This window comes from Electrophorus electricus, chromosome 5 (assembly GCF_041902795.1).
Source record: "Electrophorus electricus isolate QZ-2024a chromosome 5, ASM4190279v1, whole genome shotgun sequence".
In the NCBI taxonomy this organism is placed as follows: domain Eukaryota; kingdom Metazoa; phylum Chordata; class Actinopteri; order Gymnotiformes; family Gymnotidae; genus Electrophorus; species Electrophorus electricus.
The window spans coordinates 28,338,815-28,362,630 of NC_137501.1; the positions used below are offsets into that span (position 1 = coordinate 28,338,815).

Here is a 23,816-nt window from a genome sequence, read left to right on the forward strand (position 1 = left end):
TAAGGGATAGTGTTTGCAACATTTCATGCAACATTTCAAAGACATTTCATTTATTTCATGCTAGTGAGCTTAAAGTTCTGACAAATGGGAAATAACAGAAACACACAATTATGCCATGGTCCAATTTTCACACAACGCAAATCATATTTTAAACTTGAATAAAAATTATTTAACAATATGTCACACTTTCCAATATATACCAGTAAGATCACACTTTCAGTCACACGTTCTAAAATATACCAGTATGATAAAAGGTACTTATGTTCATTGCTTAAAATCTTTCACTTAATAGTCAAACATACTCTGATTGATTCAAAACCAATTATTTCAAAACTGTCTATTCAAAACAGTCTTCATATATTGTAGGTATATATGGTCTTTTATAGCCTTTTTCCTGTGAAGAGTCAACAATTCATTCAAAGGACTTTACACTTTCAATGTCAGACAGCAATTACTGTACAACAAAGTATACTTCTAAGATATGTAAATGTGCTGCATACATACAAGGTTGACAAACATTTCACTAATCTAATTTATGCTACAGAAAAAGAGTATAAATAAAAACTGCCCCATTACACTTTTTTCTGAAGGCATTTATTTTGTAAATGTTGGTACAATGTAGAGAAGAGTACCACAAAATGCAACAATATATAAAAAGAACAACATTAAAAGACATGTTTGCGACATTAGAATACAGTTCTCTGCAATTAATTCATCACTTACAGAAATGGATAAACAACAAAAAGTCAACTCAACATTCATGGCTTTTTCTCCACCTTAGTGCATTTTCCAAATGATACTTTTAGAAAGAGACACGCTTAAACTGTCAAATTCTTACCTTGGTAATGACAGTAGTAATGTAGCCTATATTTTACCCCCTATTTGGCAGAGCAGGTAGGATACGGTACTATGAAAAAATGTCATGGATTTGATTCCCAGGGAGTAGATGTACTGTCATACTGAGATATATATATATATATATAAATTCCTGTCTCTAATGCAGAATTTTTCATTCCAGTTATGGTCCACAATATGATTCTAGCTTCATTTGGCAGGTCAGATTTGAACCATTATCGGGCAAGTTTTATAAAATAAACAAAAACACATTTTATTGAGTAAAACCTGGAGTAATAATATGCTTGTATTAGTCAATACACTGAAATGTAGTATGCTCCTAATGACAGAATCAGAAAAGGTTTGTAATTATATTTGCTCACACAATGCCAAGATTTTAAACATGACACACCTGATATTTTTTTAATTGTTTTTAAATCGAAATAAACAGAAAACAATTCTACTACAAATATATTTTAAACCATAGTGCTGATACTGCCTTGCATTGTTCAACATTGATGGGTTCGACAAAAGCAGCCATAAAATTTTTAGTGAGCTTCTTCCTTCCAGTCCCAGTGCTTATATATATATTCAATGTTCACATGTGCCCAAGGACTTGATTTCTTAACACAACTTTGAGGGTTGTGCAGCTGAATCTAATACAACACACTGATTCACATTCTTGTCCCCAGCTTAAATTCATTAGATGAAGGGTTTAAAAAAAACATCAAAGCACAAATCATGCCTTTACCTCTGCATTCTCCAAGACATCTGTTGACAAGGGGGTCATTTTTCTAAAGCTACCCAGTCCGGTCTCTGATACCACGGGAGAAGCATTTGGCGTCCTCAGAGTCAGAAGTGAGAGAGAGGGAGATACGCTGGAGGTCATGGCAGAAGACGTTTGTCTTACGTTCCTTCCCAAAAGAGAGTATGTGTACTTGGAGTATGAGGGCCTTCTACCTTGGGACGCTGTTCTCTGGGGCAGGAGACTGTGGAACTCTGATTGCACGGCTTCTTCACTGCCTTTGCCATGGATCATGTCAAGGTCTGAGAAGACAGATGGCTGGGGGTGGAAATGAGATTCCCATTTCAGGTGGTCCCAGCCATAGGTGCCATACAATTTCCCTTCTGAGGAAATAAGACTGGTGAGAGATCCCTCACTAAAATCCTGGTGGTTAGGAAATGACACACGATCTCTCATGACCCCGTCCAACTCCCTCATGCTGACCGCTTGAGTTAGCATCCCTTCACCACCTCCTTCTTCCTTGAAATTATGAAGACTCTCAACACTCGACATTATTGCCATTTTGCCTGTGCCCAAACTAGCTGGACAGCAGGATAACTGGTCTTCCATCGGAATCCCTGAGTCTAGATGTGGAACCACAAGCTGCTTAAGACACTGGTATTCAGAGATCATCTTAATATCTTGATCTTCAGCAGTTTCACCCTCTGCAGAGCCTCGTCCGCTTGCGCCAGAGTTCCTCAAAGGGATGAGGAACTTCCTTTTTGTTTGCATGTTCAATGTGGTATGTTTCAGGCCAGCAACACTATTTTGAGGATCTCTTCGCAATATTCCAGAAGTTTCAGTCCCATGGCGAGGATCTGCAGCTAAGGAAGCTGACTTCTTATGGGCATTTTCGTTTGTCTTATACCTCACTACTAGACTAATGAAGCTTATCAAAAGCAGAAGGAACACTGTTAACGAGACACCGAGTTTGACAGTCCGAACACTGAGAGCAACACCGGTCAAAGCTTCTGTGGACTGAGATATGTTCACAAGAACAAGACAGGTCGTCGATCTGGAATCGGGCTTTGGACTGCTTGCCAGAACCATCACTTTTGCCACATCATCTTTTGAGGAAGCGCCTGCTTTTCGATACACTGGATTTGAGATATAGACGCTTCCTGACGTTTTGTTTACGTTAAAAAAGGGGGATGGCCTAACCAAAGAGTACTCCACAATGCCATCCAGACCCCCATCGTGGTCCATAGCCATAACGTCACCCACACTTTGCCCCAGTCTCGCATTGTCCGATAGAACGAAACGGTAGGTATTCTGGGTGAACACAGGACTAAACTCATCTGTGCCATCGATGGCTATCTGAACCCTCGCTGTAGCTGTTCGATCCCCCTTATCTCGAGCCTCAACCACAAAACAGTATTCACTCTGCTTCTCGTAATCAAATGTCTGTCTAGTATGGATGTCTCCAGTTAGAGCGTCAACGGCAAAAGCCTCTTTCCCGTCTGGGTTGTCAGTTCCATATTCCATGAAACAGGAGGTCAAGATCGAGTATGTCAGGAGTCCAAAGCCCCCTGCGTCATGATCAACAGCGTGGATCACACATACTGGGGTAAAAACGGGCAGGTTTTCTGCCACTGAGCAGTTGATGGCAGAAAACAAGAAGAAGGGGGAATTATCATTCTCATCCAGCACTGCGATGTAAATCACAGCAAAAGATACCTGCCTGTTACCTGGACCACCGCCATCCGAGGCTTGGACAGTTAAGGTGTGTCTGGAATCTTCTTCAAAATCCAGAGTGCCATTGACTTCTAGAGCGCCAGTATGAGAGTTCAATCTAAACAGACCCTTACTGTTGCCAGAGATGACATCATATCTTACTGTGCCATTTGGTCCAAGGTCGGGGTCATGAGCAAACACCTGGACCACAGCAGTTGCTGGTGGGCTGTTCTCAGTGACATGCGCATAGTACTCTGAGCTGCTGAAAACAGGTTCGTGGTCGTTGATGTCCAGCACAGTGACGGACACTATTGTTGAACTGTTGAGTGGAGGCGTTCCTCTGTCCATCACAGTAACGGTCAGTGAGTATGTTTCCGTTGTTTCTCTGTCCAGCATGTTACAGAGCACTACATTACCCACAGTACTTTGCTGGGCACCTTTTGGCACATTTACCATCTCAATGCAGAAGTGCCTCTCCTCATTACCCCCAGTGATCACATAGTCTAAGTGAGTGTTTTCATCTGAGTAGTCCAGGTCTTCAGAAAGCAGGCTGAGGAGTACATTCCCCGCAGGTGCGTCCTCGCAAACACTCACCTTGTAGCTGTGGTTTTGGAAGAAAGGTGCATGGTCGTTGGAATCTAACACCTGTATGTCCAAGGACGCGACACTAAAGAGGGTAGGGTCACCACCGTCCCGAGCTTCTGTAAGAATCCGGACCACGTTACTGCTAGACACATACCTCAGAGGCTTGTTGGTGTATATAGAACCTGAATACAAAGAAGAAAAGCGCCATTGCTACATATTATATTTTGCAGTAACAAATATACATATATTTTCAAACCGGATTTTGCTGTCTTTTAAGGTTTTAGCAGGTGATTTGAATGTTATATGAAAATTACATTTTTCCCATAATTTAAATACTATATTATGATTCCTATCAAGGAAACATAAATAACGTTAATTGAGTAAAATATGTAAGCACTGAACAACAAGTAAATGCCTGAAAAAAGTATATGCCAAAATAATTAGTACTAAACTATTAGTACTGGTTAACTTGGTAAAAATGAAAACCAATGTTAAAAATGGGACTCTGAAAAGACATAGTAAGTTCTCACTGATTAACTGTGTTGACATTTTTTCTAACCTTACAGTCTGGGTTTGCTTTCAGTATTTAGTGCGAGAGTGAAACTTTTTAACAAATATTACCATTTTCTGCATTGATGTAAAACCCATTCAATGGGGAAGAGAGAAGTCTGTAAGAAATCTTGCCATTCAAACCAGAGTCTTTGTCTGTTGCCGTTACTGCCACAACAAATGAATCTGCTGACATCAACTCAGGCAAGAAGACCTGCAGTAGTGAAAGAAAAAGATCACAAGAAAAGAACAGAATTCAAGTCAGACGTACCACACAGGACCTTCCATTGTAGGTTTATATAAATGTTTGTGATACAGTAGTTTTGTATGATGAACAAACACAAACACTGAGCTGTTATAATATGAATAAAAAATACTGAACATTTAAAACTGACCACAATGTGGGCATTGCAAACAGATTTCTAAAGGGATAATTTATTGTTTTGGAACCGCCAGGTTTTATTTTTACACCCAAAAAAATATTCTCATTGAGATCTAAAATCACACAGGACATATAAGTAGTAGTACATACTCATATCTGTACTGGACAAGGTCTTTATCGATCGTCATGGACAACAGCTTTACACCACCATGTTATTTACAGTAAACTTTACAGCTTACCATTTTACTGTCAAATTACCCATTTTACACCACTACTAAGTAAACATGCACTGTGCCAAACCTGGTAGAACTCCTGAGAGAACTTTGGTGCGTTATCATTCACGTCTAGCACTTGAATAGTAATCTGTGCCTCAGTCTGGTGGATAGAGTCCGAAGCTACTACTTTCAGTGTATGCAGAACTTGCTCTTCATAGTCTAAACTCCTGGCTAAGGTGATGATCCCAGAGTAACGGTCAATGGCAAAGCTTCCATTTGCTTCTCCTTTTGCTGATAAGCTGTAGGTGATCGTCGAACTGAGGTCCACATCATTGGCAATGACCTGGCCAATAATGTGGCCAGCAGGAAGATCTGAATGTTCAATAAGATAGAGATGGTTTTTGTTTGAGCATTTTGGTATGATTTTAGGCTTTTTCTTTAGTGATCAGTGTAGCCTCTCAACTATATCTGAAATTAGTGATTAAGTGTCTTACTCTCTGTGACCACCAGAGGTTCCATTGGTGGTATTGTTGGACTGTTGTCGTTGACGTCAATAACCTGCACCCGAACAGTGCAGGTGCCCGTGAGAGGGGGGCTCCCCTTGTCTCTAGCTTCAAGAATTAACCTGTCAGTCAATCAAAACTTGATTAAAAGACTAGGAGGGCACTGCATGTTTATGAATATTTGCATATTTAATAGTTTAGATATAAATAACTAGGTTGACATATTTAATTACATAAGCATATTTGTTAATTCCCTTGCATGGGTGCATTATTAAATTTCAGCAGTCATTTATTTATACCAAGTTTATGGTGTACAGTGGCCTGCATAGAAATATCTGTGAGATTTTGAGTAAGGCTTTAACGGTAAAGGAATTGTGAATACTTGTAAGAGTCAGTGATCTCTCGATCAAGGACTGCATTGGTGGCCAGTATCCCACGAACTGAGTCAATGATGAAGGCGTCGCCACGGTTCCCATTCACAATTAGGTAGTCTATCTGCCCATTCAACCCACTGTCAGAATCCATTGCCAACACCTACAAAAACAAGTGAGCAATAAATGGGACCTCTGATACCCACATGAAGGGGTTAAACAACTTATACGTAAGGAATTATAGCAAGTTGAATAGGAACAGAAAGACACGAATAAGATATATAATGCATAGATAGAAGGTATTATAGCAACATCATGTTCCATTCAATCTATTTAATGATAAACATTTATTTAGAGTACAAAAGTTCTAGTGTAAAGGAATCTTTTCCATCACCTAACTTATCAACAACAGCCAAGCACATTTACCTGCATGACGTAAGTGTTGTGAATCTGCTCCTCCCACACTGCAGTCCTGTAGTAACTCTGCTTAAACACTGGAGCGTTGTCGTTCACATCCTGCAGAGTGACGATCACTCTGGCGTAGGCTGAATGGCGGTCATTTTCTGCCACCACCACCAAATTAACCTTGTGCTCCATTTCGAAGTCAAGCAGACTCTGCTCTTGAACTGTTATATCACCTGTTGAAACACTGGCGTGGTTATGATGGCTAGAATCTGAGCAGTTAAACATAGCCTGAGGTTAGATGCAAAAAAGGATTTTCTGGAGGTAATTCAGTGTTTACACACAGTAAATCTAACTTATTAATGAATTATTAGGCTCTTCTTGACTTGGTGCCATGCACTCCAAAATGCAGAGCCTTGGTTATCTAGGCAGAAGACAGACACACATACCATGGTGACACCTGGTCCAATTCTCACCTGAGTCGGGATCAATGCTGAAAGCTCTGCTCTTGCTCTCAGGGTCGCTGAACATGCTGTACTTCATCATGTTCCCAGGTGCAGTCTGCTCATGGGCCACCACATTTGCCACCCAGGAGCCTTATTGTGTGAAATAAAGAGATGCAACTCATCACTGGTTAAAAGCCGCAGTAAACCCAACCTTAATAACTGTAAACACTGAATTAGTATCTAATAAAAGTCAAACACAACATGGTTTGCTCTTAGTCATAATCAGTGCAGAATTCAAACTGGTTGTTGAACCGATGACAAAATCAACAAAACACCACCAAAACGTCCACAACGTACGATCACTAAATATGTAAAACCTAACCAAGATTTGCAACCACAACCACTGTGTTCTCCCTTTTCGAACAAGCCAGTTTCGACTCATCTGTTCATTACCAGCTCGCCTCTTGAGCAGGACGTGTTAGAGCAGGAGAAGCACAGAACCTGCTGACCACGGCTGCTATGCGCTGAGGACAGGATGTGAGAGAGCCATGTGTACTGCACCTGTCTCGATGTTTTCAGGTATGGTGACTTCATAGATCTGCTCAGTGAACCTTAGTGGAGGCTCTTCCCCGTTGAGCTGAACAAGCAGCAGGCAGGTAGAGGTGAGAGCAGGCGTGCCCTGGTCCGCAACCCACACTGACAGCAGCCAGGTCCTAGATACACCCTCACCCAGCGGGGCCTTGACGACCACCTCCCCGGAGGACCGGTTGACCTGGAACAGCGCGTCTTCCTCCACCAAGCCGAACTGCATGGTCCCATTTTCTCCCTGGTCTGGGTCATCGGCTGTTACCGTGGTGATGGGCCGCCCGGGGCGAGCATCACCTGCCGCGACAGACACCCAGACGGGCTCCGTGGCGCATGTGGGCGGGTTGTCGTTTACGTCATCCACATGAACGGCGACCGCGACAACTGAGCTGCGAGGACCCTGGCTGCAGCTGTCGGTTGCTACGGCGCGGAAGGTGTGCTGAGAGCATGTCTCCCGGTCCAGCGGTTTCGTCAGGCGCACTATGCCTGTCGAGAAGTCCACAGCAAAGGTTCCGGAAGTCTCTTCAGCCAGCGAGAAGGTGACCTCGCCGTTGGGGCCCTCATCTGGGTCCTGCGCGCCGAGCTGGAGGATCTCGGAGCCGACGGGGAGCCCCTCACTGGCGGAGACGTGGTAGCTCCTACTGCCAAACGTGGGGCTGTTGTCGTTCTCATCAGACAGAGACACAAAGAAGAGAAGGCTGGCGGAGAGAGGATAGGGGCCCTGGTCGCTGGCTGTGATGAGCAGCGCGTAGTTGGAACGCTCCTCCCTGTCCAGAACTCTAGTACTGCTGATGGCTCCGGTCGCTGCGTCAATGGAGAAATCGTCGTCTGCATCTAATCAGTTGCAGAAACAGAAAAAGCAGAATGAGGAGAGGTTACGCGAAACGCTGACATGATGGAAAAATATCCAAAACTGTAAAATAATTCATGCGGTATGTGATTTAGGAGTGACTCAACACACCCAGTTTATGTTTAGCCTTGGACTAATAAAGAAGACTACCAGTATAGTTTTCTGGTCCAAAACTCTAGCCCAAATCTGCAGTGTAAGACCAGAAACTGTATTAGAGGTAACCAATGTCCTCGGAACCCATTCTCTCCACAAATTCATGTCTGGGCTGGAAACTACTTAGCACATAACACAAGTAAGTGAACTGTGTATGGAGAAAACATCCTCTCACTCTGTATAGAGTACTTCACGGTCCCGTTGATCCCACAGTCTGGGTCAGAGGCGTGGGTGGTGTGAATGACCCCTGGAGGGAGGTTCTCTGGGATGGTGATGTGGAGGGTTGGTTGGGAGAACTCGGGGGGGTTGTCGTTGTCATCGAGCACAGAGCAAAGGACGGTCACGGTGCTGGAGAGAGGATGTGTTCCACCGTCTTCTGCCTGAACTGCAAACCAACCAGTCAGAGTACATGAGAGCTGGCCGCACTGTGATTGAGCAGTGTCAGAGTCTGAATTTTTAGAAATGTGTGGGCCAAGTACCTACTGCAGTGCTGAACAAAATGGACCGCTTGTCTATGAAAATGCCAGCAATGTATGATGTCATTTTAGAAATTTTCAAGGACGTTTCAGTTAGCCTGACTTCTGAATTAGCATTCATTTCAGTACAAGAGTCGATAGCAATGACATAATAGAAGTACCATAAATTTTGAGGCAGTTGCAGGATGTTTTGGTTTGATGTAAGTATGGTTAACACAATGTAATGGTACACATTAAAGCAGCATGAATCCCAGAGGTCTGTGGAGGGTAAGCAGGGAATGCAAAGCTGCTATGGCCAGGTAGGTCTTACCTCTGAGGGTGAAACTGTGCTGGAGCTCCCTGTCCAGCTGGCTGGATGTGCTGATCAGTCCAGTGTGTGAGTCTATGGTGAAGAACTCATAACCAGGTCCTGGCAGGATACTGTAGCTCAACACAGCATTCTCCTCTATTAAAGTAAAACAGACACACACACACACACCACATTTTCATATAAACTGCTAAATTGTAGACATAATACTCTTACAAACAGAAAGAAATAAAATCAAATCGGTAGATGTCAATAGATCAAAGCAATACATTTTATTCTTATCTACTATAATAGCTCTCATAAAACCTCCAAATTCCAATGTTAAATGATGAGTAATGTAGAAATGTTGAAATTAAAGTTGTTGTTTTTTTAAACGAAGTCTTGGACTGTAATGGTACCAAGCTCCAACTGGTATAAGTACTGAATATTGAAATTAAAATGATTATGCCAGCACATGGAGGAATTTAGGAATGACACAGTCTGGTCTTCCGTCGAGTCTGTCTGCACTGCCAGCTCCGATGTGCTCTACTGTCAGTGCGAACCATTCAAGTACAGGATACGGTACTTTGATCCCTCCCCTTGGCTAAAGGCACTCCATACGCACAGCTGTTATGGGGGTTGGGGAAGCATGGGTGTCTACCTGAGTCCAGGTCAAGTGCGTGCACGGTAACCACAGGCTGCCCTGCAGGTTGATTTTCCACCACACTGGCAACGTAAAAGTGCGGTTCAAAGACCGGAGCCTCGTCGTTTACATCCACCACCACCACAGTCAGAGTACAGGTGCTGGACAGAGGTGGCAGGCCGCTGTCCGAGGCTCGCACTGTGAGGGAAAAGGCATGCTGGGATTCGTAGTCCAGAGAAGAGTTCAGATACAAGTGACCTAGAAATAAACAGGAAAACAGACCAAAGATAGTTATTAAAAGACAGAAAAGGGGGCTAATAACATATCACAAATGTTGAGTTTTTGGAAAAAGGGGGACCTCTCAATTAGACATGAATATCATCACCGCCAAACAGAATAACTGGAGGATTATGGCAGAATTTCAGGAAACGCTTGATAAATAGGTGTAAGTTTATATAATATTTAAATCGCATGAATGAGTATTTCTGCTGTAGGTGTGTACTGACGGCGTCTGAATAAATACTGCACCTGTTCTCTCCAAGTGGAAGTGTCCATCTTCGTTTCCACCAATCAGACTGTAGGTCACATGACTGTTTGTTCCCTCATCCTCATCGGTGGCCAGCAAGTGATGAAGGAGGCTTCCCACCTCCGTGTCCTCTGCCACATGAACTGTGTCCATGGAAACAAAAGCAGGGCTGTTGTCGTTGACGTCCAATAGGAATGCCTGAGCCGTTACAGAGGTGTGTCTGTTTTCATTTGGCCCCTCGGGTTGGTTGCTAGCGGTGATGGTGAATGCAATGCTGTGGGAGTGCTCTCGATCCAACTGTGCAGTTGTCGTGACAACCCCAGTGTGAGGGTCAATAGAGAATGGCAGGTCCTCCATATCAGACTCAAGGTCATAGGTCATTGTGTAACGTACTGCACTGTGACGAAGAGTACCATCACCATCAAGAGCTTTAAAAGCATACACTGCTGTTCCCACATCTGTGTCCTCCTGAACACCAAACACGACGACACTGTCGTCACCAGGGAACCAGGGGGTGTGGTCATTGACATCTTCAATATCAACAGCCACTAGAACGGTGGCCTTGATTGTAGGAGGAGCCTCGGTCTGTATAGCCAGAAAGTATCCCTGTGTAGCCTCATAGTCGAGAGGCTGTGTCACATAGAGGTCACCACTGACTTTGTCAACACCAAAGTGCAAGCTCCCATTCCCCTCAACAGCAGAGTAGTGCAACTGCTTACTGGATCCCCCAGAAAATCTGAGACACCCAATGATGGTTCCCAGCCTGGTGTTCTCTTTCACAGTGAAACGACTGAGGCCAGGAAGGTCACGGTGGCCATTTTCTTTTGGTGAACCATAGACCTGAAATAGTGTGTTAAAAAATTTAGAAAAATATTGACTTCATACAATAACATGCATAGCAGGAGAAATAAGTATTGAACATGTCACCAATCTTCTAAGTAATTATATTTCTAAAGGTGCTTTTGACATGAAATTTTCACCAGATGTCGGTAACAACCCATCCAATCCACACATGCAAAGAAATCAAACCGTAGATGTCTACTAGAAGTTCTGTGTAATAATGAGAAATGACATGGAAAAAGTATTGGACACGCTTACTGAAATGTATTTAATACTTCATACAAAAGCCTTTTTGGTGATGACAGCTTCAAGACACTTCCTGTATGGAGAAACTAGTCGCATGCTTTGCTCAGGTGTGACTTTGGCCCGTTCTTCCACACAAACACACTTCAAATCCTGAAAGTTCTGTGGGCTCCTTCTATGAACTCTGAGCTTTAGTTCCTTCCATAGATGTTCGGTTGGGTTCAGGTCAGGTGGTTGGCTGGGCCATTCTAGCAGCTTTATTTCCCTTCTCTGAAACCAATTGAGAGTTTCCTTGGCTGTGTGTTTGGGATCATTGTCTTGCTGAAATGTCCACCCTCGTTTCATCTTCATCATCTTGGTAGATGGCAGCAGACCTTTATCAAGAATGTCTCTGTACGTTTGTCCATTCATCCTTCCTTCAGTTATATGAAGCGTGCCAGTGCCGTATGGTAAAAAACAGCCCCACACCATGATGTTCCCACCTCCAAACTTCACTGTTGGTATGGTGTTTTGGGGGTGATGTGCAGTGCCTTTTGACCTCCAAACATGGTGTGTATTATGGCATCCAAAGAGTTCAATTTTGGTCTCATCTGACCAAACTATATTTCACAGGCTTGTCTAAATGTTGCTGAGCAAACTTTAAAGGCACTTCAGCATGCTTTTTCTTCAGCAATGGAGTCTTTCGTGGTGAACGTGCATGCAGGCCATGGAGGTTGAGTGCATTAATTATTGTTTTCTTTGAAACAATTGTACCTGCTGATTCCAGGTCTTTCTATAGCTCTCCACAGGTGGTCCTTGGCTCTTCTGATAATCTTCTGATAATTCCTTTCACTCCTCTGTCTGAAATTTTGTGCTGAACATCCGGTCGTGGCTGGTTTATGGTGAAATGATGTTCTTTCCACTTCCAGATTATGGCCCCAACAGTGCTCACTGGAACCTTCGGTAATTTAGAAATTCTTCTGAAACCAATGCCATCAGTAAGTTTTGCAACAATAAGGTTGTAAAGGTCTTGAGAGAGCTCACTGGTTTTACCCATCATGAGATGTTTCTTGTGTGGCACCTTGGTAATGAGACACCTTTTTATAGGCCATCAGTTGAACCATCTGATATTAATTTGCACTAAGTGGCAGGATTGCTTTCTAATTACTGATAGATTTCATCTGGTTTCATGACTTTCCCTGTGTCATTTCTCATTATTACACAGAACTTAATGTATGGACATTTACGGTTTGATTTCTTTGCATGTGTGGATTGGATGGGTTGTTACTGACATCTGGTGAGAATTTCATGTCAATAACACCTTTAGAAATATATGTACTTAGAAAACTGGTGACATGTTCAATACTTATTTCACCCGCTGTAAATAAAATGAACAAAAACAAACAAAGAAATGAAATTAATGTTTTCCCCTGAGACGGGAATGCAGTGTATCAATCTGTGGTGGAAATAATGAACCATCACCTGCATGTGTACAAGTGCTGTCTGCTGCAGGGGTTTGGGTCCGTTGTCCATGGCAACCACAGTGAGGGTATAGCTGGTTTGGGGATTTGGGCGAAATCGTGCTGTTACCTTGATATCCCCACTGTGCCTATCTATCTCAAAATGACCCTTTCTATTACCTGTAGAGAAAAAGCACTAGGCTTTAGAAATGCATTGAGTATAATCATAATAATAATAATAATAATAATAATAATAATAATAAATAGTTTATTTAGGGAAGTAGATCATTTGAATCAAAACAAGAAATGACCTCCAATGAATAATACACAAACAGTTCAAATTTTCCGTAAGTTCTTAGTAACAAACATCAAATGATGTGCTAGTAACAGACAGACATTTCTGCCTACCTGATGTGAGATAGAATGTGAATGTTCCATTCTCCCCTGCATCTGGGTCCTTTGCAAACATGCTGGTCACCACAGAACCCACGGGAAGTCCTGCCCACACCTGCCAAGCAAGTTGTTGGAGACAGGAAGGGGTTGCTATTCATTACATTATGTTATAACCTACTTACCTGTACACATTTACGTTTGTGCTACCTATCTCAGGCAAACAGCTGCAGGTGCAATATAACTGCCCAACTGAAAACCAACCAAGAGATTAATAAAATAAAAAAACACACATACGAAAGGCCTGCTAAAAAAGAACATCATCTATGGCGCTCAACATTTTGAAAGTGTCTGGATGGTTTTGTGGACACAGATTCAGGCTATGCTGGGAAATGGTCAGTCCCAGTGAGAATTCTCTAGTAAAACGTTTCTTATAATGAACAACAGCTATTAGCCTCCAAGTAGCATTATTAGTGCAGGGCCAACTGTGCACGCCACGCCTTCCTTGGGTTATTAGTGAGATTCTGTGTTCAAATGGACACCTGGAGTCTCAGCTCCTTGCTGGCTGGAAGGTTGGTGAACTGAGGTGCGTTGTCATTGACGTCGGTCACCAGTATGTGGACTGTAGTGCTGGCATTGAGGCGGGGTTGGCCGTGGTCAGTCACCATAACTCTCAGTGTGTGATGGCACTGCTTCTCCCGGTCCAGGGCCATCCAGTTTATGAGCTCTCCTGGAGGAAGCACACAGGGAGGGCGGGAGAGAGAAAGAGAGAGAAAGAAAGAAAGAGTGAGAGAGTGAGAGAGCGAGAAAAAGAAGACAGATCGAGGCCAAAAATAGGAGATAAAAAAAAAAAAACATGCGGGAAATAAGAAGAGAAAGAAACAGGAGTAAACTTCAACGTCACACTGGGTTCTAGAGGATAAATATGATTTGAATACTGACCACATTACATGACTTCATCAGAAATGTCATGGATCACAAAGTGTGATTTGGATATTCTTCACACACATGCTGTTCTCTACGGATGAAGTTTAAGGAATTATATCATGCTCAAGCATAGGTTGCTAAGCTAAAAAGGTCTTCCACCTGTTTGGGAGTTGATGCGGAAGTGTTTCCCGTCAGACAGCAGGATGTAGGACAGCTGTCCATTTTTCCATGAGTCTCTGTCTCTAGCTTTCACGGTTCCGATCAGACCGTGGGGGTTGGGCCCCTCTGGCACACTGAAAAAGTACCTCCCTCTCCCGAACACAGGCGCGTTGTCGTTCTCATCCCGCACGATGATGACCACAGATGCCGTGGCGGTCAGTTCCACGTACCCATCCCTAACCGTGGCCCGAACGCCGAACCTGTATGAGGGCTCTGACTCGTAGTCGAGACTCCGAGCCACGAAGAGCCAGCCGCTGTCTGGCTGGAGAAAGAAAGGTGGTGGACCGGAGAGAGGTTCTAGGGTGTAGGTGAGTACCGGGGCTGACGTGGCCAAACCAGACCCAGGCAAGCTCCTGGTCACATGGGCACGCACTTGGATCACACGGGTGTCACTCTGGGAACTCTCCCCGATCTCCACTTGGTAGAACAGAGTCTCAAAGGCAAGAGCGGCATCTGCTGGAGCTGGGTCCTCGAGCTCCACCACAAGGCCCAGGGAGGAGCTCAGCGAAGGAGTGCCCTCATCCTCAGCCACCACGGTGAGCTCGTATCTCTCCACGGCGTCTCTCCAGACTTCACTGTTTAGCGTGAGCGTCCCGAGGATGGGGTGCATCACGAACCGATGGCTCTCGGGACGGAGAGCGTAACGGATCCGCCCGTTGCTGCCGCTGTCTCGGTCGTGAGCGTGTGCGATGAAGAACGTTGTCCCGGGTGGAGTATTACGGTATATGGTGATGCTGTCGGACGTCTTCGTGAAGACGGGCGGGTTGTCGTTGGTGTCGGTGATGGTGATATTGACGTAGGTGCTGCTATAGATAGGTGCAGGGCCCATGTGTGCTTGGATGGTGAGCAGGACCCAGGGCAGGGACTCGTGGTCCAGAGTCAGGATGTTAGAGATGACACCTGACTGGGCATCTACAGAGAACAAATCCTGCGGGTCACCTGAGGAGATTCGATACGAAAGTGCTTCCACTGTATCTGCAGGTGAGACAATATATTAACATCCATTAGAAATACACATTTACTAATCAATGCCTATAAATAAGAATTAAAAATGGACCGTGGCATTTCAAATTCTTTTAAAAAACAAAAGTTAATCCGTAAAGTGGCTTTTCTACATATGACACGTTTTAAAGATATTAAGAAAAGGATATAATCGGTTAGTATGGTTAGCAGTACTTAAAACTCCTGTATGCATGTCATGTTTTGCTGCCTTATAAATAACACTATGTTCCGATCTCTGTACAATTACTTCAACTAAATACACATTATACGACAAAATATTAAAAAACAAACAAACCTGATTTTAAAAATCGATTTAGAACATGTTATTTCTAAGATACAGTGTTAATCAAATCCTGGGTTAGGCTGTCATGTGTAAGGCTAACTACATGATGCCACTGCTTTATGACATACATTTATAAGAAGGAAAAAGAAATCTTATTAAAAGATTTGCTCCATTTTCCCAGACCTATATTTCAACCAAATTCCAATAAGGAGGATTATTCAGATAAGATGCGGCTAATCTAAATTATATCCTCAACTGTCTTCCATTCAACAAAAGTAAATTGCATAAATGTGTGTGAGAGTTTGAATTAACTATTGTCACGTACTGCCCCCCCCCCCCCCCCCCCGCACCAGAGTCACGTGGTACGGCCCGCTGCGTGCAGGGGGATCCACAAATGTACCGTGTATTTAAAAAATGTATTTAAACCCGTCCATGGGTGCTCCCTTTGTTGGTCATTGTCGCTACCAATGTCTCTACGTGAGTCGCTAATGTGAACTATAGCTGTAGCCCGTAACGTCTGTGTTTGTTTTCACCAGTTCGTGTTTATGTGTATATCGTCAGTGTTAAATGTTAATAATGTTCACCTTTGTAATTGTATGCGAGTGCCACTTGTGTTGTTCGTGTTATATGTCAATAAATGTCATGAACGAACGAGGAAGTCTGTGCGTCCTGCCCCCGCGCCTGTGGCACTCGGGCCAGCAGCGTTACGACTGTGAGCTGAGAACGCCGCATCACTCAGTATAAGGAGAGAGATGGCCTTTTGTTCCACACTTTGCTAAACTTACCACCTCCAGTGAGTAGGGTAGTAAAGAGTGAAATGTCGGCAGGAAATGTCTCCTATTCGTAGGACAAAAGAAAATACAGCACTGACCAGCAAGGCTGACTGACGCCATCCTTCCTTTAGCTCACCCTTTACTTCTTTCACTCTGCCCTGACTCCTCCCACTTCACTACTGACCCCGCCCACTCCTACCAGGCCAATTCGGACATCTTTCCGTTCAGCTGCACCCTTCAAACTGCATAAACCGAACACAACGTCCCATTAATGCTACTTAATGCATTAATGCAACATTGCCTAAAGTTAATATGACATCATGTGTCTCGGCAAGATGAGACGGCCCAAGGTGTTATGCATTTATGTGACCTCGGGGGTGACAAACAAGGCATACTGACATAATGAGGATATACACCGAGGCCTTTATATGAAAAGACTCACTGGGCGGTCTAACAGCCTGCACAGTTCCCACAGAGGTGCCGGGGGGCGTGTCCTCTGGAGCGCTGAAGCTGTAATGGGACTTCAGGAAGATTACAGGGGCATGGTCAGTGTGCAGGACGGCGACGGTGACGTCAGCAGGCGTCAGGGCAGCCAATCCCTCTCCATCGTGGGCAGAGACTGAGAGCTTCATTGTGCTTCTTCCCGTCTGGGAGAGCGGAGAGGACAGAGAGATTTTGCCTACAGAAACACACACACAGGAACATCTGCATTTAGCTGGCGTTTAGCAGTTAAGCAGTCTGCCTTTAATTGGAAACTTATCAACACAGCACTGCAGCACTGCAAATATGACTCTATACATATAATGTATACAATTCCTATGCATTTAAAAAAGGGATAGGGATAAACCCTAAACAATTTTAAATGTGGAATATGCTCTGATTTAAGTGTTCAGCCTTAATTGGACTGAATTAATAGCATGTTAGCTTTGTAGAAGCACACATGGTGTAATCATAAATAAGTAAATGTGTGTAGAGCTTTCCATTCGGACTGGTGCGTGGAGCTCAAGTTTGGTTATGCGGTTCGCAGCTGGTGTGGTCACGTCCTTCACTATGTATACACTTCGGGATACTGTGCAGATCAAATACCACTATCTGAAAACGCTGTCAAAACAATGTTAAGGGTCTAAAAGTGATACCTTAAACAGGGTCACATGTGTGTCTGCAGACTGCTCTCAGTTGGAACAAAGACCTGACTCAGACCCCCTTACCTGTTGATTGGTCCACAGAGAAAAGAGAGGCATCGTCTCCAGGCAAAAGCTCGTACGTGATTCGTCCACAGTTGCTCGAGTCCCGGTCAGTAGCAATCACACTGAGGATCTCATCTCCAGGCTGAGTATGGCTGCTTATGCTTGTGACATACTTGTCAGAGTTAAACACCGGAGCGTTGTCATTCACGTCCTCCACATCAATGTGCACATATGCCTCGGACTTGAGGGCTCCCTGAGGAGAAAGATGGAAATGGAGAATAATAGAAATGGATTTGTTTTTAACTTTGGAGGCTATGCAAATATGCAAACAAACATACAAACAAACAAATAAATAAGCAAGAAAACAAACAAGCATAAGATTCAGATTTGGTTTATATATTCTGGCTATAATTATTCGAAATGCATTAAGTAAATATTTTCTTTTTATTTCTACGTGACCTAGCACAGAATATGAGAGAGAGTACCTGTACATTTATAGTGAAATCTAAGAATGCACAGACTACCTAGTTCTTTGGGGACATTTGGGGAAAAAAAAATACCCCTATTCACTCACATAATCTTCAGCTTTTACCAGAAGGTCAAAGGTCACAAGGCCTGTTTCGCGGTCAACGTCCCGAGATACGCAGAGTTCCCCAGTAACAGGATCAATGTGGAAGAGAGGATGTGTGTCTTCACCATCAAGCCCGTCAGAAAAGGAGTAGCGCACTGTTCCAAACTCACCACTGTCACCATCCTCTGCAAGGACCTGGACGTGATCAGTAGTTTCACAAATTACACAAATTACAACTTGTTTTAAGTCTTACAAAACTTTTAAGAGGGCATTAATCTCTAACCGACTGAAAAATATGCTTTACAAACAAATAACCTGTCATCAAAAACCTGTTCTATGGAAAAATACAATAGGCTGCGTTGGTTATCCACTTCTGATAACATTTCTATTTCCGGTAATAATTCAAACATTCTGGGTGTACAGATATCTTAAACGTGCCGATATTTCAGGTCCCCAACATGGATCTGGTTCACTGCTGCCCTGTCCATTACTGCCCATTAATGCCTTCAGGAGTACTTGATTATCTGGATGAGGTCCTCGGCTGCCTGGACATGTTTGAGTGGTGGATGATCCAGCAGGGACACTGTCATGGGTGAAAACGCCACTGCTGAGCCTGATAAACATGTGCTAGGGACATCACCCACAACCGGACCACTGGTATATTTATTTAGCTTCTAGTGCTCTGCATTAGTTGTTACTATTACATGAAGGCCTTCACATTTGGCACGTTGTTAAGTCCAAATGCTCGATCCCTAAGATATTTTTTTTTATTGTGTGTTTGTGAAGATAATTACCATTATTTATTTATTTAGGCAGGTAGGGACATGACAAGGTAAGTATAATAAGAGATGTTTAACACACCTCCGACATAAAGTTTTTTTTTTGTGTTTTTATACCTGAGATGTGACTTGATGTGACTCAATTTTAGTCAGGCTTATTTTAGCTATATACAAAGAAGATGCACCATGTATGTCACATTTAGGACTAATATAGTACAAACATATCCATTTGTTCTCCACGAGCCCTCAAAATAGAACCCTGAATGGAGAATAAAACTGTTCAAATCTCCTCATCCTCCTGTAAACAGATTCCATCATAGTAACTGTTTTCATATTTCAATACATTTGCAATATGTAACCAATACACCGGTAACTGTAATGTGCAATTGCAATCAGTAACCTACAGAGGGCATTGAAATGACAGCAACATACAGCAGATGACAGCACACCTTAAATATAAAAGAGAACAAGTCCTTAAAAGTCAACTAAAACTACAGTAAAGGTTAAAGCTATAAAATAAAAAATAACTATAAACTAAAAGTGTAAAAAAAATCATCCCTGAAAACTTACACTTTAAACTAAACCTTCCTTACTTCATCCTGAGTAGTGAGCTTTTATTGCAGAGCTACTAGTGTGTAGAGTAGCTCTGCAAATACGTGCAACGTGCAGCCCTGCATTCGGCAGCGTGTGATCAACACTCTCCCTGCAATAAAGGTGATGTCATGCGGCGATTTATGAGTCATGTGGGCCACGGGGACCTTGAAACCTTTGGCCAAGGTCGAAAAGCAACAAGATAGGAGATCCTCTTCTCTCATACCTTCGCCTCGGTAACGAATGAACAAGTCCAGACTTGACAGACTTTAAACAAGCCTAATTTAGCTATCTTACTTCAATTTTAATACAACGAAAATCCTTATGCATGAATAGCCATAATGGATCATGCTGTTCAGGGGCAGCCTTTTAAACATGTACTAGAAAGTCAAATGTACTAGACCTGAGTGATCTATTGCGCTGAAGGTTTTAGGGTTTATGCCCACAAGAGTGACTGTGGTGCAGGTGAACAAAAGCCCTTTACACCTGTCCAGAGGCCACAGATGCCTCCCCATAACACATTACTGCAGAATGATTAGACAAGTGGGTGATCTTCATGCCATGTCATTTTCAACCAAGCTGCTAATTCTGCTCATTGAACAGATTTAGAGAGGGATCTAGAGCACACCTCACAGTGTGTTCCTAGAGTTGGATCTGGAGCACACACGTCACAGTGTGTTTTTAGAGACGGATCTGGAGCACACATGTCACGGTGTGTTTTTGAAGAGCTACAGTGCTGCTCAGTGTTTTCCATGGCTAAATGCTTCTGATGCCTAACTGTGCTGAACCTGAACAGGGTGTGTTAAAGCAGGATAACCACTAGACCAAACTAACCATGAGAATACACATCAGGGTAAAAAAATGGGCCAAGCCCAAAATTAACTTTAAAAGGTCCTAACAAATCATATAACAAATCATATAACATTCAAACTAACACATTTGGGTCTATAATGCTTTCTAGTTATTTGCTGTTGAGACCATTAAAAGCTCGATATGTATGCAAGTTCGGGGTTGTCCCATGGTTTCTCAGGAGTGAAAAATAGAATGGAATCTTAGATACTGGTGTGTTAATAATAACAGACATTAAAGTTTTCATAGCTGTCCAAACTATTACTGATCCATAATGAAAGTAAAATATATGAAGAATAATGCAGTAGTGGTTGAATCCTCTGCCACTGTTTGACTTGTTGTACCAGGGCACAGAAAGGCAGTACCAGGCTTCAAGTTTGCCACACACACACACACACACACACACACACACACACACACACACACACACACACACACACACACACACGGTGACTAAGGGAGAGACAGGACATCTTTCCTTTTCACTGAAACACTGCTGTCTTTGTATTTAGGGAAGAAAGCACTTTTGCTTATGCACTGTCAGTTAGCGCTGTCTCCTACTCCATAAGACAGCAGTGTGTGTGTGTGTGTTGTAGTTAACTGACGGTTTTTCCTATCTTGTCAGCATGTGATGTCATGCAGAATACAAACAAATTAATCAAGCTTATATTTCAGTGCAAGCCTGGAATAAGCATTCATTTTGATTTATAACTGTTAGTACCTATGGACCCGACATGGAGAAATTGTATTACACCCACATGGATGATTAATTACTGTAATGGATACCTACCTGTCTGTAGTGCACAACTATAACTTTTAAGAAACTTTTAATGATTTACATGTATGGCATTTAGCTTACACTTTTATCCAAAGCAACTTCCAAAGCATGAACACAACTGGAACAATTGAGGCTTAAAGGCCTTGCACAGCAGCCCAAAAGCAACTTGGCAGTGGTCGAACCCTCAACCGTCTGATCACTAGTTCAATACCTTAACTATTGAGCCAACAGAACCTAATCAATACAACATCCCAGATATACCTGTAGAAAGCATGTTCCAATGGCCAGATGCTCCTGGATGGTCACATTGTACAACTGCTGTTTGAACACAGGCTTGATGTCATTGACATCCACCACATGGATGCTTACAGTGGCTGTGGAGGTCAGAGGAGGGAAGCCCCCATCAACGGCCACCACCAGGAAGGCCAGACGTGGCTCTCTCTCCCGGTCCAGGCCTGCCACCGTGGTGATGAGGCCTGTGTGGGGGTCAATATTCACTAGGGGCTCTTGCGCCGACTGCAGGATCGAGTAGAAGATTCCGGAATCGTCATCGTCGTCATGGGCCCTCACCTGCAGGACGGAGCTCCCTTCAGGGGCGTCTTCTGGAACACTGGCCTCGTAGGTGTTCTGCTCGAAGACCGGATGGTTGTCATTCATGTCGGTGACCCGTAGGAGAAACGTCCGCATGCTTCTCAGGGACGGAAAGCCAGAGTCAGAGGCGATCACTGTGAGCTCGTAAAGATCCTTCTGCTCCCTGTCCAGTGGTCCTTCCACACAGAGAGCAAACACAAATTCATCTGTGTGCTTCAGGGCAAACTTCCCCTCTCCACCTTCAAGGGACACCCAGATCTCACCAATCTCCCACAGATCCGGGTTCGAGACAGAGATCCTGGCAACACACTCCCCACAGCCAGCGTCCTCCGATACCTCTGGATCCCCTGTTTCACTCAGAAACAGAATATTAATATGTGGGCTGTTATCGTTGACATCCAGAAGTCTGATTCTCACAGTCGTGCTGCTGGACTTTGGAGGAGCCCCATGGTCCCATGCAGTTACGACAAGCTCGAAAAACGACTGGCTTTCATAGTCCAGAGGCTTGTTCACGCAAATGACACCTGCACTTCTGTCAACGATGAAGAACTCATTCGGGTCACTCTGCCACCGATTAATCTCGTAAGCGACCAGGCCGTTACTGCCGAGGTCTGGGTCTACAGCGTACACCTGGCACACGGGTGTAAAAAGATTCACGTTCTCCAGTAATGCCGCTCCGTATTCAGTTTGATTGAACATAGGCTGGTTGTCATTTTCATCCAAAATATTAATCTGTACCTGCAACTGGCCAGTTTTTGGTGGAGTACCTCCATCAAAAGCTTCAATGGTTAGGCTGTAGAAACCTCGCATTTCTCTGTCCAATTCTCTCATGAGAATCAGGTCTATGTGGAGCTCATTGTCTTGCCCGCTCCTAGCCTCCACTTTGAACGTTTCCTCCATTGCATCTTCCATAATTCTGTAACCTCGAATCCCATACTGACCCTCATCCTCGTCTCGGGCGCCGTCGATTTCAAAGCGCGATCCGGGAAGACATGACTCTGAGACGTTCAGTTCCGCAGTCGCAGCCGGGAATGCAGGAGAATTGTCGTTCACATCCGTGACCACAATTTTAACTCTGATTACCTCTCCAGCCAACGTGGCAGCGGAAAACTCGTACTTGTCTCTGCTCTCCCGGTCCAGCACAGCCGTGGTGGAGATGATACCGGAGTCTCCGTCTATTTTTAGGTCTTTGAAAACATCAGAGTCTCTGCTCTCGGATATAAAAAATCCGCTAGTCGGCACAGCGGCCGGTAATACAGCTTTCATGTCTCCGACTACCGTCCTCGCAGGTAAGCCTTCCTCAACGGAAAGACTGAGGTTATACACCTGCGCCGACAACTTTATGCACTGTAATAAAATGGCGAAAAGTTTTAACAGAGCTCTTGCAGAGAATTCCATTTTCACCTATCACGTCCAAAATGCTCTTTAACAATTTTGCTTAAAATGGTCATTTTTACCCATCATACTCACGCCCAGACTACACCAGCCGGAGAGGACTGGTACAGCCCACGTTCACTTTACGCAGCCAGTCGCAAGTTGGCGCTTGACCGGAACGTTGCTCAGTTTACACAGCAGCAGCGTCTTTTTACTCCCGACCTCTTTTATAGCCGTTTGCTGACTACTTCGGCTATTGTACGTCTACAAGGCACCCCGAGAACCGCCACGAGCAGGTGCAACCCACTCAACCCGAGCGCAGCGCGCGGCTCCAAGTCGGGTCCGCGTGACGAAAGGTTGCGCGCGGTCTTGCGCGCAACGAGCCACTCGGTTCACGCGATCCAGGAGCAGATAAGTTAATGAGCCGGAGCGGTAGCGCCATCTAGCGGCGGAGAAGCACACCTGCCCCGCCTTACCTGCTCAAGGCATTTGAGGACAGAGGTTTAAGACAGCGGACGGAAGCTTCCGCTGTTAAGCAGGACTGAGTGGGTATCAGAGAGCACCGATATCTTCCGCTAACATTAGTGCTGTTTAACATGTCACATCTTCCCCGCTCAGGGTAGAGTTGGTTCATCATGTTATAAAGTTACCATCCGCTTTAAACACACAGGAAGCATCTTACACGGCTTTTTTGTTTTCTTTAAATGCTGAACTGA

At 43.9% G+C, this 23,816-nt stretch overlaps 1 protein-coding gene across 1 annotated transcript; it reads right to left on the reverse strand.

Annotated features, from left to right (window-relative positions):
• Nucleotides 1-572: 572 nt before the first annotated feature.
• Nucleotides 573-23,450, reverse strand: dchs2 (dachsous cadherin-related 2). The gene is made up of 20 exons (XM_027017897.3): nt 21,397-23,450; nt 18,142-18,333; nt 17,589-17,820; nt 16,823-17,059; nt 14,263-15,297; nt 13,719-13,906; nt 13,195-13,294; nt 12,809-12,966; nt 10,267-11,104; nt 9,757-9,996; nt 9,120-9,254; nt 8,509-8,718; nt 7,307-8,164; nt 6,776-6,895; nt 6,324-6,535; nt 5,909-6,060; nt 5,518-5,648; nt 5,109-5,395; nt 4,499-4,640; nt 573-4,059 (listed from the first exon to the last, which is right to left on the reverse strand). The coding sequence occupies exons 1-20, from the start codon at nt 23,122-23,124 to the stop codon at nt 1,574-1,576; spliced, it is 9,681 nt and encodes a 3,226-aa protein (XP_026873698.3). The 5' UTR covers nt 23,125-23,450; the 3' UTR covers nt 573-1,573.
• Nucleotides 23,451-23,816: the final 366 nt, after the last annotated feature.

What these genes read in the sequence shown, in the direction of transcription:
- dchs2 (XM_027017897.3), bottom strand. Translation starts at nt 23,124, where the DNA reads ATGGAATTCTCTGCAAGAGCTCTGTTAAAACTTTTCGCCATTTTATTA. An exon ending in CAGCACTTGTACACATGCAG is followed by an intron (nt 11,105 to 12,808) that starts GTGATGGTTCAT and finishes ACACTATTTCAG; the next exon opens with GTCTATGGTTCACCAAAAGA. An exon ending in ACCTGAAAACATCGAGACAG is followed by an intron (nt 6,896 to 7,306) that starts GTGCAGTACACA and finishes TCACACAATAAG; the next exon opens with GCTCCTGGGTGGCAAATGTG.